We start from the raw sequence: 18,066 nt of genomic DNA, 5'->3' as shown, positions 1-18,066 counted from the left end.
GGCAAGCTCACAGTACATATTTTTACAACTGAGAAATCAGAGACAGGAAAGTATTTTGTATCATTATTGATTTCTCTTAAGCAGTTGTTTTTCAATATCTTTAGCAGCATCACTAGGGACTTGACCTAATTTTGTTAGCAGCAGACTTCTCATTTATCTTGAAGATAATCTGCATAGAGGGTGTTATTAAGTTGCCTTCAGTTATAGTAGATTTCCCTTACCCCTCTGAGATAAAATCAAATTATAGACACTTTTTTCGGTTAACTGGATTAAATATTTGCTGATTTTCTTTCACTATTCTATTAATAATGTTAATAATAAGTAATACTTTATCATTGGCCTGTAATTTATGATGTATTTTAATTCATTCAGAGCACAATATCCTAATGACCCATGATTCCTTTTTTAAAAAACAGCTTTTCCCTTCCTCTCTGTTCATCTTGGGGCTTCCCGGGTGGTTCAGTGGGTAAAGAATCTGCCTGCAATGCAGGAGATGTGGGTTCACTTCCTGGGTCAGGAAGAGCCTCTGATTCCAGCATTTCAATATTCTTGCCTGGAGAATCCCATGGACAGAGGTGCCTGGCGGGCTACAGTCCATAGGGTCACAAAGAGTCAAACACAACTGAAGCAACTTCAGCACACACATGCTCTGTTCATCTTCAGGCATCTTAGGAGTATTTTATAGCCAGGATCCTCTATAAGGTAGCAAAGACAAGGCCTGGTTTTTACATTTGTCTGATGCTACACCTCCTACCTTCAAAGCAAACGCTATAGCAGAGTGATGCATTTTCTCGCCCCTCTATTGGCATATCTGCTGGAGTGTGTAATAGTCACTCACATATTGCACAGATAGGTGATTATTTGGCTGACTGGTTACCACCTGCAAGTTTTAGAGTTTCTTTCCATCAAACTTTCTAAATATAAAATGCTGGTGCTTATAAGTGACTTATTCAGATGCCAAAGAAGAAAGGGGGAGGGTGGTGGGATGGAGATGGAATTACTCTTGTGGAGATACTTGTAGAGCTTCTGCTCATGTCATAATTATACCGCTTTTCTGAGAACTGCCTCCCAGGAGTGATGGGCCCCTGGGAGATGGTTTTATACTCTATGTCCATAATGTCCATCATGTCCTTGACCTGGGATAGACATCTGAGTCAGGCTGAAGCAATCAGTTTCTGCCTGTTTTATGTAGAGGCATGTGGGTCGAGGGAATTGAAGCAGTATCTTCAGTAACTGGACCTATAACAACATGTAAACTCGGGAGCACTGGGATGGTTGTCCTTGGACTGATCAAGAGGGCCCAGAAATGGAGAAAGCAGATGTATGAGGAGAAGAAGGAGGCATGGAGGGAGCCAGGAGATTACACAGAGCGCTGAAACCTTTGTCTGCAGGAGACCAGTCCACTTTGTGGCCCAGAAGCATTCCAAATTTTGTTGCCGTAAGATATCAGAAATTATTCCTTATATTCTTTCTATTAAATACCCCACCCCCTTTTGCTTAGACTAGCTTAATTTGGCTTTTATAACTAGCTTCAAAAGAGCTCTAACTAATGAGCCTATTGGCACTGTTCTTGACATGAAACTTCCAAATCCTCTGGTCCTTTCTTCTCAGTTTCTTCATTGTGCAGGCTGCTAATATTTCTGCTCCTGAACTAGCTTTACAAACATGTTGCTCACATGGCTTGCCTCCCCTTTGAGTAGGTAACACTTTACACTGACACTGAGGCTAACAGATGGGATGCAAATGATCTCATCTCTCTTTAGCTGTGGCCAAGCATGGACAGGGTGCCAAGTCATGTCAAACAGGGTGTCCTTCCTTGCACACCTCGCACACTGAGTAACACCCGCACGCCTGGACTCTCAGCAGACACACAGCTCCTCCATCCTGTCCAGTGTGGATATTATAAAATGACAGTAATGATGCACACACCCAACTTTCAGATCTCTCTTCACGTGGAGGGGTAGTGCAGAGTTTTATGTTAGCATACAAACTTTCATACCTCCTCCCCCATTTTCATAACTTTAGTGTCACTAGCTAACAGTTATTGAGGTTTTATTGTGTGTTAAGCACTGCACTATACTCTGTATAGATTTTTCCATTCATTTATGCAAAGGGAAAATAAATTTGCTTAGGCCAGCTTAGTTTGGCTTCTGTAACTTGAAGTCAAAGAGTTCTAATTAATGAGCCTATAAGATTTTTTCTTATGATCTAAGAACATCGGTGATCATGTTTAGCCTGTAGGCCTCCAGTGTCTCCTCTGATAGCTTTTCTCATTTAATAGGTGACTGTTACATAGACTGGGACCAAGAATAAAAATTATCTGTTACATAGAGTGGGACCTTGCAAAAATAAGAAGCCCAGACTCAGTAACCTTCTGACTCTAAATTTACACACCCACCTAAATCACCACATTGTACCATTTCCTATTATTTCACTCACTGGATTTTATTGTAATGGGGTTTTATACCATTAAACTGTGAACTTCTTGAGGGCAAACCCCATGCCTCATTTATTTTATTGAATGCAGGTGTGAATGAATGCATTTTTGAGATAACAAACATAAAAGTGATTAAAATCATATTTTAATTAAAGTGGTAAAATGATTTTAGTCTAATTTATTCCTCTCACAAAAATGGCATTGAACTTCCCAAGTCTTAGTTTTTTTACTTACACAACAATGTTCCATGTTCCTACTTTGGGTCATTATAGATACCATCTGGAATGCTTTGGAATTCAGTTCAGAAATTACACATTATAAACATAGGAGAATAAAATATTAAGTTTGAGAACTTGAATATGTATATCAGGCAAGTTCATTTGAATTTGAAAGAAATATAAAAGTCAGCCTATATTGAAAAGGAATATGTTCTCTTTGAAGCTGTAGCAGAATCTGTGCCCCATGGTCTCAACATAGAATTTGAAAACATAAAATATGAGTATTGAAAGTAGCTATTTCTGGGTTATTTGCAAAATGAGTATATTATTCAGAAGAGGGGGGAAAGTAAACAATGCTGACTGCAGATTTGCTGCACCTGCTGGAAACAAGTTGTACCCATCCCACACATGATCATGTCCTCATCCCTCCCCCTGCACTTAAGCCCATGGTCTCTAAAGATGGTCTCTCACCATGGCCGCTCCTCAACACACAACTTACTCACTAACTTATTTTCATCTTAAATTATGACTGATGTGCTTTTAGGTCACAGTGTTACTTACTTCAGAGAGTAAAGGCATTTCAGCTTGTTTTTTTCCAGGGAGCATAAGGCTTTACCCCAAACGAATCCTCTCTCTGGCAGGCTCAGGCACTATGACTGGCTGTCAGGAAGAGAGCCAAGGGATTAGATTTCTAGCCCCTTCTAATCAGAGCTGAATGAAGGGAACTCTTTCATTCTCATCTGAGTCTGACTCTTAATACACAGCACTCTTCTTTCTTCCACAAGCAACCTGAACTTAGGAGCTGTTACTCCTCCAGCTCCACTCACAAGGCCAGGACAGCACACCTTTCTTTTCAGCCTTTCCACATTTGTCCCATCTCAACTCTTACAATGTTTGTATCCCAGGAGACCTGATAAGATCAGTAATAAAGGTTTGTATTTGCAGATTTTATTTAAACTTTCTCTAATTTCCCAGCTTGATTCTTCTTTTCTAATGTCAGGCAACACGCATGTAACTGAATGAGAACTGGCATCAACCACAATTAACATACTCTTCAGAGCTGGTGCTTCATTATGACACTTGTCAATTGATGTCAAATAGCTCTATAGCAAGGGCACAGTCTGGGTCAGACAGCCCAGCATAAACTGTAGGATCTCTATATTTTTATTTCTCCTCGTCTGTCAGTTTCTTTCTCATATACTATAAGTGAGCTTACATTTCTCCTGTATTATACCACACCTCCCTCTTCCCTGGCCTCCTTGGATACTGTCTAAACTTCTTAACTCCTTTAATGATGAGCTCCTCAATTTACTGCAATAAAAATTCTACTCACATCACACAACTGAAATCACTCAAGGATAACCATGGTGTCTCCATCCATGGAGATCCCAAGTTCTATCATCCTGAAACAGTCTGTTATGGACTGAATGGTTGTACTTACCCTAAGTTCATGTGTTGACATCTTAACCCCCCAACATGATGGTATTAGGAGGTGGAGACTTTGGGAGATGATTAGGGTTAGATGGCAGCTGTCTGCAGCCCAAATGGGAGAGGTCTTACCAGAACTCAGCCATAATGAAACCCTGATCTTGGACTCTCAGCCTCCAGAACTGTGAAATGATAGATGTCTGTCTTTTAAGCCTCCAGTCTGTGGGATTTTCCTATGGCAACAGAGTGGATTAAAATAGTCTCTTGCTTGGTTTCCTTGATAATGCAAAATTTCTCTGTTCCCCCACCTCTTTTTATTATGTGTTGTTTATTGCTTTCAGTTTTTTATTATTTATCTTCTCTCTTAAATGTAAGTGTTTCTTAATGTTCTTCCTCTGACTGTCTTCTATTCTCATATCACAATCACTCTTTTGGCCACTGACATTGACAATTAATCCTCAAATCTAGAGCTCTGGCTCAGACCTGTGTCTTAAGCTCCTGACTTAAATTGTTAAATAACCTTATGGATGCCTCTGTTAGAATTACTGTTACAGGATTTTTGATTGGTTAAGTCTGAAACCCAACTTAGCAACACTTCCCCAGTCCTATTCCTGTATTCCCTATCAGTTTTCATGGTAGTTGTATTTTTCTACTACCAGCTGCTACATAGTAGTTGTAGCAGAAATTATGAGAGTTCAAACAATAATTTCATTGTTCATGCCTTTCTTCCTCTCCCCAAATCATTATTTCAGTTCTAATAACTTAAGCTCAGAAAACTTCTTCATATGTATGCCTTGGTTTTGACTTTTCTTTCTTTGCTCTCATTTAAACCTTTTATTTTTAACCTGTCCTCTGGATTATTGTAGCACTCTATTAACTAGTCTGTCTACAGTCGATCTATTCCCATAAAGCTCACACATGATCATAAAGTTTCACAAAAGTCATTAATGCATCTTGTGGTCTCCATAAAAAATATCCAAATTTCTTCTTAGAACATTGATCACTATCTGTAATCTGACCTCTTTCTGTATTTACAAATTTTCCCACACTACACCTCTCCATGTACTTTACTCAACAGATCCCATATTTCAAACCAAAAGTACACTAACATTTCTGAATTCTTTGCTTATATTATTTTCTGCGTGTGAAATGGTCTCACCATAGCACATTTTCTTTTGTTGAAAAGCATCCTTTATGGTTAAGTTCAAATACCACTTTTATACTTTTATCAAGAAGTCTTTCCTCATCTTTCCATAGACTCCACTCCATTTAACTGGGCTGAATCTCTTTCTTCCCTGAACACACAAACTACTATATTGGTCCTCTATTATGGCACCTAACCCAGCATATTTAGTTGTATTTTTTAGTGTTTCCTTTACTATATTACAAGACTGGTGCAGTCTGTGCCCATCTCTTAAATCTTTTTTTATCCTAAATATTAACTAGCACCATACCAAGTACCTAAGTGCTTTTATGAAGCATATGTTACTGTTGACACACTTGTTGATTAAATAAGTTGATAACAAACACTATATCCACCATAAATGTTGCTCTCAAGTAGTAAAATTCTATGATAAGTACTTCAATAAAATCTTCTATAAAACCAAGTGAAGAATCACAATGACTTTTAAAGCCATTTATTATATGATTAAGGAAAAATAATTTTTAAATGACAGATTTTCTCATTTACAAGCTAAAAGAGTGAATGAGTTCTTTTTATGAAAGAGAACATGTTATCTCTGTTTGATTTTGGTGTCTTCTGGCTAACAGCCGTAGTTGCTTTCATAGTAAAGGAGGAAAGATTAAAGCATACACACTAATGCTGCAGACTTCTTTACCTTTTCTTATGGACAAAACAATATGTTTCTAGGAGATCAAGAGAAAGATGTCCTCAGAGCATCATTCCACTTGTATTTTACTTAGAGCTTTTGCCCTCATTAAAAGCATATATACAGATGTTTAAGAAATAACCACAGGAACATATTAATACACTATTTACTTAGAAGCTTATGTTTTAAAATTACCTCCTTGCATCAGTCTAATGCATTTTTCTGGTGATTATCATTGTTTTTCATTTTGCTTGCAATTACGCACCCCAAAAAAGTCACAGGAGTGTGTTGTCACATTTCAGCTCCATGTGCCCTCAAACTATTTGGCACTCATTGAGGTTATTTATTCAAAAAATGACTAGAAATGTTAGTTTGACATTTAGCCATTGATATAATTATTTTTTTTTTAAAGAAAGCATGTCATTTACATAATGTTTTAAGCTTTTAGTTGCATAATGCTAATTCATTTTGCTTTAAAAGGAAGTGACAAGTAACTCAGACCTAAATAACTTAATTACTCATATCTATGGATTTCTATGCTTCCTCTCCTGCCAAGAAAGAGAATTTTACCAATATCTTTATAATAAGTTAGGGCCTGAATATGTTCCCATTCAAATACATTAACAGCTTAAGATATTAACCTGGTCAAAGATAATTATGTTATTCAATTGCTCTTCCAGGACAGGATTATGCCTAGTAGGACTTCTAACTATAAGCAACTCAAGTAATCCAAACACCCAATGTATTGATTAACTCCTCCTAAATTTTATTTCAGAAAACATAAAGGCAAGTGCCCAAACCTTTGATTATATCAGATATATGGCTGTGAACAAAACAACAAATTGAAGTCAACTTTGCAAAAACAGACACACAACATCAGCCATTCCCTCTATCTCAGAAACAGCCTGGTATGAATATAGTCGGACTTGCCACTCCTCAGAATAATATCGAAAAAGATAGATCAGTTGGAAGCTCTTCATTACAGCATCTGTTCTGTGTTTATAGCCACATATGCAGACTGCTGAACACCCACAGTGCACCATAAACGTAGGGATTACACATCCAAAATGGCAATACACTCATTGGGTGATGTGTTCCCTAGAGTTTTCAGCCCCTTGCTTCAGTTGGCAAAACTCTGCTAGATTTTTGTTGCTGTAGAAAATATTAGATTGTTTGTGGTTTTTGCAACTTTGGAGACAAACCAGGCAATCATAAAGCAGCAATAAAAAGGTAAAAACAGGCCCTGAGATTATTGTTGTATTTTAAAAGTACAGTCTCATAGAGAGTTACAAGAGAAGTAACAGCAGAGTAAGTGAGAAAAATGAGTAAATAAATGGTTGCTTTCCATGGAAATTTAACCTCAAATACCCTCTGTGGGTCAGCTCAGCTGTGTGATGCCCTTTTGAGGAGCTACCAATTGTACAAAGAAAGCTGCATATTAGAATTACTAATCAGAAGTATTATTTCTTATTGTCAGAATCTAATAACATGTGATAAATAAAAGATAGCCAATAGTTGAGCAATGCATTAAGTGCTGAAAGCAGTGCTTCCTAGACAACCAGCCCAATTTAGACCAAGGTGATTTTTCTCTCAAAAGTGTGATTCCAATGAAATTAATTTCTAAATTCTTAATAATGCTGGGAATATTCTCAACTCTTAATGAAAGCAGTTCCAGGTGTGAGAAGGTAATCAGAATAAGCACAATAGCCGGGGACTGTATACATGGTAAGCTAACTTCACTTTATCCCAGCAGTGAAGCAATGTGTACTAAGGATTAGTCACTGCTCTCTTGGACAGATGCCCATATCTGTCTCTCACAGAATCACTGAGAGAGCTGTCAAAATGCATAATCCTGAGTACCAGCAAAAGATATCTTGATTACACAGGTTCCCTCTTTCCATTAAATGGTTAGAAGAACAGTTTTCAGAAATGACTCATGACCAAAAATCTTAAGAAAACTTCTGAAGAACCGTAACGAAGGCAGTTAGAAAACATGGAGCTGAGTAATGGTAGATGGTGGAATGAAACACTCAGAAAGCCATTTGGGGTGCAACAGAAGTCTCTCAGTCTTCACAAACATTCGGGTTTAAAGAGTGTTTTCTCCCTTCTTTTCATTTTGTTCCCTCTCATTCCTTCCATCTAAATGATAATTGTCATGATGCCATTGTACATCTGGACTCTGTAGCTATGGTCTGGTTTTCGGGTTTTTTTTCTTTTTTCATTTCACAGCACTGTTGTTTTGCTTTCATGCTCACTGGAACTGAGGGGATGTTGGTTAGAATGAAAAATCAGGGCAATGGAAGAAAACAAATAAGTGGCTTTAATAATCAGAATTTCATGAAGAAGTAGATGTAAACTATTGACTTCATCCTTAACACTGAGAAAAATTAGGGATACTTTATTTGAAGTAATAATAAAACTTGATGGACTTCAAACATATTTATTTCCTCGAGACTCCCTCATCTGAGCCTCAAACCAATTATATGGTTTCTGTAAAAGAGACCCATGGTGCTGCTTTGCAAGCAAAGGTATAAAACCCAGAAATTTAAGGCATGTAGATTTTTTGACATATGTTATGAAGAGAAATTTCATGCCAGTTAAGGCCTAGGCAAAGAATAGCTAACTAAATGGAATTTACTTAAGAGTCACACAAATTCACAGTGGTTTGATGTCCTCACTTAACAAAAGGAGGAAAATAACACCCATTCCTCTTACCTGGCTGACTTATTCAAGTGCACAGAATATTTCTAAAACAATTACATAACTATTACTATTAAAAGCCTTCACTTTCATAGGATTGTTTCAAAAAGTAAAATTAATACTGCTACTGGGGGAAATAGTTTCATTTTTGGAAAATTAAATTACTGTTAGAACTTCAAGCATGCATGTTATTTTAAATGTTGTAAATGTGACATGAAATCTGTTTTCATGGGTCTCAGAATGAGATGACACATGCAAATTTTAGCATATGCTTCCCTGCAAAACAGAGTCAGGAAAAATACAGGAATGTGTGTATTATATAAACTACTCAGAAAAATTACCAAAATAGAAATAAGCTGGACTTTGATGTTCACATTGACTCTCAAGTTTGAGCTCTTTACCTTAATCTGGTTTCTTGTTTCATTTGGTGCTTGATGGCTAGAAATCATTCTGATCATAACCTTATAGTAGAGATAGGTCAATTCATGTGTAGCATTATGAAGTTTATAGTATACATGAAATAAAGAAGAGGCGCCTGGTAAGATAGTTGCATAAGGGAACTTATTTCAGGATATATTTGGTGCTTAACTAAACTCAAATTTTGAAATAGGCCAGTTCCCCCAGGTGCTAAATTTCTTCCTTCTCCATCCCAGGTGAGTATGGCTCAAAAGTGATAAAAAAGTAAATCAGAAACTATCTCAACCATAATCTAAACTAGAAATTAGAACTAGAGATTGCATCTCTGCCCAGACCCCAGAGATGTACTGATACTCCACAGAAGATGGACCCATACGAAAGGAAAACATTAGAGGCAGAACAGAAGCTGTAGATTCCAGGTAAGAGTGAATATGCGCTTAGCTGGTTGTTGCTTCACACTCCTTGCTCTTTCAAAGAAATAAAAACACTGAAGACCTTTAGTACTAACACATTCCTACTGCAACAGAATGTGAGATTTGGATAAAAAAAGAAAAGATTAAGAAAGGACATGGAAAATATTGGGGGAATGGAAGAACATGCTTTAGTCAAATAGAAGAAAATAGAAAGAGAGAGGGAGAGACAGAGAGAGAAATAGAAAAGGCAAACCCAGGCCAGACAACTCACTTGGCATTCCCTGCCCCTGGTTTCTTTCTTCGGAAAATGCTGAGTAAAGTGTTGGAGCGGCAGGGCAGCTTGCCATCGCCAACATGCATGCGGACCACGTCCGAGGTGGTGAAGGCACTGCGGACATTCCTCTCAGGTTTGGCAATAATGATGTACATCTTGGGGGTGAACATGCACCCCAGGGCCACCGTTACACTGAGGCTCACTGCGAAGCAGGTAGTAATGATCTTGTAGTTGCTCCCAAAGTAAATGGGCACGAAAGCCAGCCAGATGATGCAGGTGGTGTACATGGTGAAGGCAATGTATTTGGCCTCGTTGAAGTTGGCGGGCACATTGCGGGTCTTGAAGGCATAGTAGGTACAGCTCATGATGAGGAGCCCATTGTAGCCCAAAGGGGCCACCACCCCCAGGTTGCTGGTATTGCAGATAAGGTAGACTTCTTTGATGCTCGGGTAGGACAGGATGGGCATGGGAGGCTCCATGATGATCAGGGTTATCACCAAGGTTAGCTGCACGCTGATCAGAATTGAGGCAATGATCACCTGGGCCCAGGCGCTCATAAACCTGGGCTTCCGGGTACAGATCTTCTTCTTGCTGCCAGCCAAGATGCGTGCGATGCGGTTGGTTTTGGTCACTAAAGCGGAGTAGCACATGGCAGAAGAGAGGCCGACCAGGAGACGCTGCAGGTAGCAGGAGGTGGTAGTGGGCTTGGCAATCAGGGTGAAAGGACACACGTAACCAAGGAAGATGCCAGCTAGGATGATGTAGCAGAGCTCCCGGCTGGAGGATTTGACCACAGGCGTGTCTCGGTATAGCACGAAGATCAGAGTGACAAACATGGTGACAAGGATGCCCAAGCAGGAAAAGACGATGGCTATGATGGACTCTATGTTGCTCCACTCAAGGTAGCGGACAGGAATGGGTTCACATCCTGCGATGAGAAAGATAGTTTTAAAATGAATCCAAGATTTTGCTCATCAGTAACAACAGTGCTTACTGGTTGCAGGGGCATAGCTATATTCACAGCTTCCATGATGTATGGTGTTTACTTCCTTTTTAAAAATGCCTCCTATCACACAAATAAAGATATACCATTGTTTTCTCTGGACAGTCATGCTCCCAGATCTAATCTCATCTCAAGCCTAATGTGACATATTTTAGCCTATAAAAATAGTCTTTTCTTAAAGTGTTATAAGTGGATGCTGCTTTGCGGATGGATCTCAGTTCTACACTTTCAGAAAATTAAAGAGAAAAATGGAAACTAAACTGCGTTTCCATTGAAAGTTAGATGGTCACAGTGTAACAGAATAAGTTAATAAGAAATAAACTGACACGTTTTTTATTTTTATGTAGCCATTGTTCAGCGACAAATCCAGCTCATAGACACAAGTCCAGCTCATTAGAAAAGCATTTTCTTTCTTTCTTTCTTGCCAGCCAGAAAGCTGTTTTAAACATAAATTTCATTTGAATTCCTTAGAAGACTCTGTTTTCTCTTATTTGCCACATAGTATATTACTCACTTTAAGTTACTTACTTTAGGTCTTAGTGTCTCACCCCTTTAGTTATGTATGATCTGTGTGTGCCATCTGAGGGCCTTGACTTACCAGTCTCTAGTAGACTAAGGAAGGATGAAATCTCCCTCACCCACCTCTTGAAAGGAGAGACAGCCCTGTTTCTAAATGCCTGGCTTATCTTTTCCTTCCAGAATAAAGTCTGTTTTGTATTTCACAGAGACAAAAACATTTGTCAAGTCTTGGCAAAAACCCTTTCACACGGTTTTGTGTTTGGTCTGGGCCGTTATTTCCCAAATTGTGAGAATGAAAACATGTATTTCCATAAATTTAGGAAAAGATGCATTGTTCTAAAGCCATGAGAGCAAGGAACCACCAGAACCCGTTTTAAATCTGTTCAGCCATTCAACGAGCGCTGCCGTCAGTGAACGCAGCTTTTGCATGTTAACCAGTCAGTGTCAGTCCTGGCTTCTGATAATCACTCGATCAGGAACAGCCTCATTTTAACACACAACTGCTGACCACTCGCAAGCACACACTCCTGGCTGACCAGAGTGGCCTCCCTCTTTTCTGTGTCAGGCGTTCGTCTGATCAAAGTCTTAGCTCTTCCTGGAAGAACTCCTCCTTCCAAAATAAGTCACATTTTAACTCTAAATCTTTCTGTTTCCTTGATAACATTTAGAAAGATGATTTGATAGAATAATAATGACCATTTTGGGGCACACAAGCAATAAATTAAAATATTTAAGAACAGCTTGGGGAAGGAAATGGCAATTCACTTCAATATTCCTGCCTTGGAAATCCCATGGACAGAGGAGTCTGGTGGGCTACAGTCCATGGGGCCACAAAAGAGTCAGACACGACTTAGTGACTAAGCAACAACAGTAGATGAATTAGGAGATAAAATACTTAATAGTCAATACGGTAAGCCCCCTACATATGAACACGTTCTGTTCTGAGAGCATGTTTGTAAGTTCAATTTGTTCATAAGTCTAATAAAGTTAGCCTAGGTACCCAACAATCGTAATCGGCTATATACCACTGCTCTTACACTTGCTTCTGGACATCCTGGACTTGAAATAGAGATACTATACTACTGTACTCTATACAACACTGTATATACTACTGTACTCTATACAACACTGTGTATACTACTGTACTCTACACAACACTGTGCAGTACAGCACGCAAAGCACAGCCACTCGCACACAATGCACTCTGACAGTGCATGCCAGATACCAGGACTAACTTACACGATTGGACGCGTGAATACACGTTCGCATCGTTGAAGGTTCAAAACTTGAAGGTTGGTATGTAGGGGACTTACTGTATTCAGTTCTTCTAATTGGCATCCTGAGGCTACTAAATAAAATTCAAATTCCAATGGAGTCTTTGTCAAGGCCTTTGTGACATTCCAAAAGCTACTCTTTTTGCATTTCTCTCTTTTTAACACAACCTGGTTTTATAAATGAGATATTCTATCTTTAGAGTTTTTATTAGCAAAGAATACTGCATTTAAAATTTTTAGAACATAAGTCAGATCCACTGAAGTTGAATGAAAACCCTGGTCTAGAGCCAAATTGAGAGATATAATTAATGATTTTCCTAAACTTCAGGGGTACAAGCAAAATATTTTGGGCAGAATTCAGAATTTTTATTAGACACTTATTGTCCTGAATTGCAGATATGTACCAATTAACTCAATTAATTGTTAGCCTTATGTGGCAAAATATTTTTAAAGGAGTGGATTAGAAAAGGGAAGATTTAAATAACTCAGTGGTGTAAAATTTTTAAATAGAAAATATATTACATAAGAAAATTTCAGAAGTTTTTCTTTCACTAAAAGATTCAAAACAAAGATGAAAGATAGATTTTAGGAAACCCTCAAACAATTATGGGATAGATTCAAAACTGATGTAACAAGGACTATATCCTCTGTGCAAATGGGCTCAGATCTGAATTAGGAGAATCAAACATAAAATGAAATGTTAAAATTAAAAATTACCAAGTTACACAATATCTAATATTTGACCAGACATTTTCAGATAGACTTTAAAAGTAAATAAGCTAGAAATCAATATAATAATGGATCCTTGGTTAAAACAATTAAAAGGGCCTCTATTCTCTGTGATTTGGGAAGCTATAGATAAGAAAAGGGCTTCCCAGGTGGCACTAGTCATAAAGAACTGGCTTGCCAGTGCAGGAGATGTAAGAGATGTGAGTTCGATCCCTGGGTTGGGAAGATCCCCTGGAGGAAGGCGTGGCAACCCACTCCAGTATTTTTGCCTGCAGAATACCATGAACAGAGAGCCTGGCAAGCTACTGTCCATAGGGTTGCAAAGAATCGGGCATGACTGAAGTGACTTAGCATGTAGCATGCAGATAAAAAAGCATACAGATATCACAAATAAAGGTGTCATTTAAAAAATCATCACCCCAACCTACAGCCTGTTATACAGAGTGAAGTAAGTCAAAAAGAGAAAAACAAATATCATATATTAATGCATATATATGCTTCCCTGGTGGCTCAGTGGTAAAGAATCTACTTGCCAAGCAGGAGACCTGGGTTCAGTCCCTGGGTAGAGAAGATTTTCTGGAGAGGGCAATGCCAACCCACTTCAGTATTCTTCTCTGGGAAATTCCATAGACAGAGGAGTCTTGTGGGCTACAAGCCATGGGGTCTCAAAAAAGTTAGACATGACTTAGTGACTAAACAACAACGATGTATATATATAGGGAGTCTAGAAAAATGGTGCTGATGAACATATTTGCAGGGCAGAAATAGAGATGCAGACATAGAGAACAGATTTGTGGACACAGCAGGGGAAGGAGCGGAGGGGACGAATTGAGGGAGTAGCACTGAAACATATACATTACCACGTGTAAAACAGATAGTTAGTGGGAAGCTGCTTATATAACAAAGGGAGCCCAGCCCAGTGCTCTGTGATATCTAGAGGGGTGGGAGGGAGGCTCCAGAGGGAGAAGACACATGTATACATACGGATGATGAAGAAACCAACACAACATTGTAAAGCAATTAACCTCCAATTAAAAAAAAAAGAATCATCACCTCATATTAGTAAAGCTCAGGACAACTGCCTAAAATCTGTCCAGTGACTTAACTCTGGAAAAGACACTGGCGCCCACGAAGTCCCTGTGTGTCCTCTGAACTCGCAGAGGAAATAATATTTCTTTGTTATTGATATAGATGCCTTTAATGTCTACCAATAATTTCACTATTAATAGAACATAAAATACCTTGGTTTAATAAAATAGTGAAAATATTATGCACCAACATATAACTGGGACTTTAAGACTATTATCATAAGAATACATTATTCTTGGTGACACAAAAACCCACAATTCTAACATGTAGGGTTTACTGTCAGACAAGATGTGCTACAGTTGTAGCACATGGTCAAGTTATAGTTGACTTAATCATGAAAATACCTGTTCAATTCAGTTCAGTTGCTCAGTCGTGTCCGACTCTTTATGACCCCATGAATCACAGCACGCCAGGCCTCCCTGTCCATCACCAACTCCCTGAGTTCACCCAAACTCATGTGCATTGAGTTGGTGATGCCATCCAGCCATCTCATCCTCTGCTATCTTCTTCTCCTCCTGCCCCCAATCCCGCCCAGCATCAGGGTCTTTTCCAATGAGTCAAATCTTCACATGAGGTGGCCAAAGTATTGGAGTTTCAGCCTCAGTATCAGTCCTTCGAATGAACACCCACCACTGGTCTCCTTTAGGATGGACTGGTTGGATTTCCTAACAGTCCAGGGGACTTGCAAGAGTCTTCTCTAATACCACAGTTCAAAACCATCAATTCTTCAGCACTCAGCTTTCTTCACAGTCCAACTCTCACATCCATACATGACCACTGGAAAAACCATAGCCTTGACTAGATGGACCTTGGTTGGCAAAGTAATATCTCTGCTTTTTAATATGCCATTTAGGTTGGTCATAACTTTCCTTCCAAGGAGTAAACATCTTTTCATTTTATGGCTGCAATCACCATGTGCAGTGATTTTGGAGCCCCAAAAAATCAAGTCTGACACTGTTTCCCCATCTATTTCCCATGAAGTGATGGGACCAGATGCCATGATCTTTGGTTTCTAAATGTTGAGCTTTAAGCCAACTTTTTCACTCTCCTCTTTCCCTTTCACTCTCCTTTTCCCTTTCACTCAAGAGGCTTTTGAGTTCCTCTTCACTTTCTGCCATAAGGGTGGTGTCATCTGCATATCTGAGGTTATTGATATTTCTCCCAGAAATCTTGATTCTAGCTTGTGCTTCTTCCAGCCCAGCATTTCTCATGATGTACTCTGCATATAAGTCAAATAAGCAGGGTGACAATATACAGCCTTGATGTACTCCTTTTCCTTTTTGGGACCAGTCTGTTGTTCCATGTCTAGTTCTAACTATTGCTTCCTGACCTGTATATAGGTTTCTCAAGAGGAAGGTTAGGTGGTCTGGTATTCCCATCTCTTTCAGAATTTTCCACAGTTTATTGTGATCCACACAGTCAAAGGCTTTGGCATAGTCAATAAAGCAGAAATAGATGGTTTTCTGGAACTCTCTTGCTTTTTCCATGATCCAGCAGATGTTGGCAATTTGATCTCTGGTTCCTCTGCCTTTCCTAAAATCAGCTTGAACAAATACCTGTACTATGTATAATTAAATACATTATCCAAGTAATTCCTTGTGTCCTAGAATTCCTATGGAGAAAATACTCCACAAAAATAGGAAGATGAATTGAAACAGAGCACATAAGCATGCAGATTATCATAGGTAGCTAGATCACCACAAATCTTTAATTTTTCTATAAATATGAAAATGCTACACCATGATCTAGATGTATTAACAGTATGAAAGAAAGAAAAGTGAAAGTTAAAAAGTGAAATGTTAGTCTCTCAGTCAAGTCTGACTCCTTGCAGACCCTATGGACTGTAACAACCAGGCTCCTCTGTCTACGGAATTCTCCAGGCAAGAATACTAGAGTGGGTTGCCATTCCCTTCTCCAAGGGTTCGTCCCAACCCAGGGATCAAACCCAGACTTCCTACACTGCAGGCAGATTCTTTACCTTCTGAGCCACTGAGTAAATGAAATTAACAGTATGGCAATATCAAATAATTATTGTTCATTGTGGTAGGTAGCTTCTAAGATGATTCAGATTGATCCCTGCATCCTGGGATTCATGTCTATGTATAATGCCCTCTCCTTGAGTGTGAACTAGGCCTATGACTTGCTTCTCTTCCATAGAATATAGCAAAGTTGATAGGATATCTCTCCCATGATTAAGCTATATAAGATAACAATCTTCATCTTGTAGCAGACTCTCCTGCTGGCTCTGATGAAACAACTCCTATTTTGCTAATGTCCACATGGCAAGGAACTGAGAGCAGTCCTCATCCCCAATCCCTGGCAAAACAAACAAACAAAACTGAAGCCCTAAATTCAAGTCTTTGATGATTGTATTCTGCCAATAACTAGCTTAAGGGAATTTGGAAGTGCACCCTTCCACAATCAAGCCTCCAGACTAGACCCCATCCATAGCTGATACTTCGGTTTTTAGATTTATGAGAGATGAAGCAGAGAACTCAGCTAAACTTTGCCCATATTTCTGACCCACAGAAACTGAGAGATAATAAATGGGTATCATTGTAAGCCATGAAATTAAAAGACGCTTACTCCTTGGAAGGAAAGTTATGTCCAACCCAGATAGCATATTCAAAAGCAGAGACATTACTTTGCCAACAAAGATTCAGCAGTCAAGGCTATGGTTTTTCCTGTGGTCATGTATGGCTGTGAGAGTTGGACTGTGAAGAAGGCTGAGCGCTGAAGAATTGATGCTTTTGAACTGTGGTGTTGGAGAAGACTCTTGAGAGTCCCTTGGACTGCAAGGAGATCCAACCAGTCCATTCTGAAGGAGGTCAGCCCTGGGTGTTCATTGGAAGGAATGATGCTAAAGCTGAAACGCCAGTACTTTGGCCACCTCATGCGAAGAGTTGACTCATTGGAAAAGACTCTGACGCTGGGAGGAATTGGGGCAGGAGGAGAAGGGGACGACAGAGAATGAGATGGCTGGATGGCATCACTGACTCGATGGACATGAGTCTGAGTGAACGCTGGGAGTTGGTGATGGACAGGGAGGCCTGGCGTGCTGCGATTCATGGGGTCGCAAAGAGTCAGACATGACTGAGCGACTGAACTGAACTGAACTGATCATTGTAAGCTACTAAGTTTGGAGGTAATTTCATTGGAAAAGACCCTGATGCTGGGAGGGATTGGGGGCAGGAGGAGAAGGGGATGACAGAGGATGAGATGGCTGGATCGCATCATTGACTTGATGCACATGAGTTAGGGTGAGCTCAGGGAATTGGTGATGGACAGGGAGGCCTGGCGTGCTGTGATTCATGGGGTCGCAAAGAGTCAGACATGACTGAGCAACTGAACTGAACTGAACTGAACTGAACTGAATTTGTTACCCAGCAATAGATCATGAATTTACCTTTTAAAGCCAACCTCTTAATTTCATAGCCAATGGTTAGTCTCTTTGCCTAAGGATAGTTTCAGGCATAAACTAAGTTAGTCAAAATATCTTAGGTTTTGTACAAGGTCTTTAAGTCCTTGTACCATGTGTAATAAATCCCTATTATTAACTGAAATTGTCCAACAGTTTCTGCTAATTAGCTAGTTATGAACTGTTGCTAATTCTTCCCATATTACTATTCACTGATGTAATAAGTGAGCATAATTAAGCTCTATAACCAAAGGAGGAGAATCTCAAGATTGTGTTTATGTTATTCAAGGAGTGTCCTTGTCGAATAGAATTTTGAAT

General features: G+C 39.2%; 1 protein-coding gene across 3 annotated transcripts in view; it reads right to left on the bottom strand.

Moving 5' to 3' along the window:
- The window catches only part of GRM1 (glutamate metabotropic receptor 1), a 428,462-nt gene that overhangs the window by 25,160 nt on the left and 385,236 nt on the right, over window positions 1-18,066 (bottom strand). For all 3 annotated transcript variants that reach the window (XM_005211024.5, XM_059889816.1, NM_001206004.1), the window contains one exon: window positions 9,714-10,644. In XM_005211024.5, the coding sequence (XP_005211081.1) occupies window positions 9,714-10,644 (931 nt within the window). The remainder of the gene's footprint in view (window positions 1-9,713; window positions 10,645-18,066) is intronic.

Source organism: Bos taurus, chromosome 9 (assembly GCF_002263795.3).
Source record: "Bos taurus isolate L1 Dominette 01449 registration number 42190680 breed Hereford chromosome 9, ARS-UCD2.0, whole genome shotgun sequence".
In the NCBI taxonomy this organism is placed as follows: Eukaryota; Metazoa; Chordata; class Mammalia; order Artiodactyla; family Bovidae; genus Bos; species Bos taurus.
Note: the sequence above shows the minus strand (reverse complement) of the source record. Positions and strands in the feature narration are given on the sequence as shown.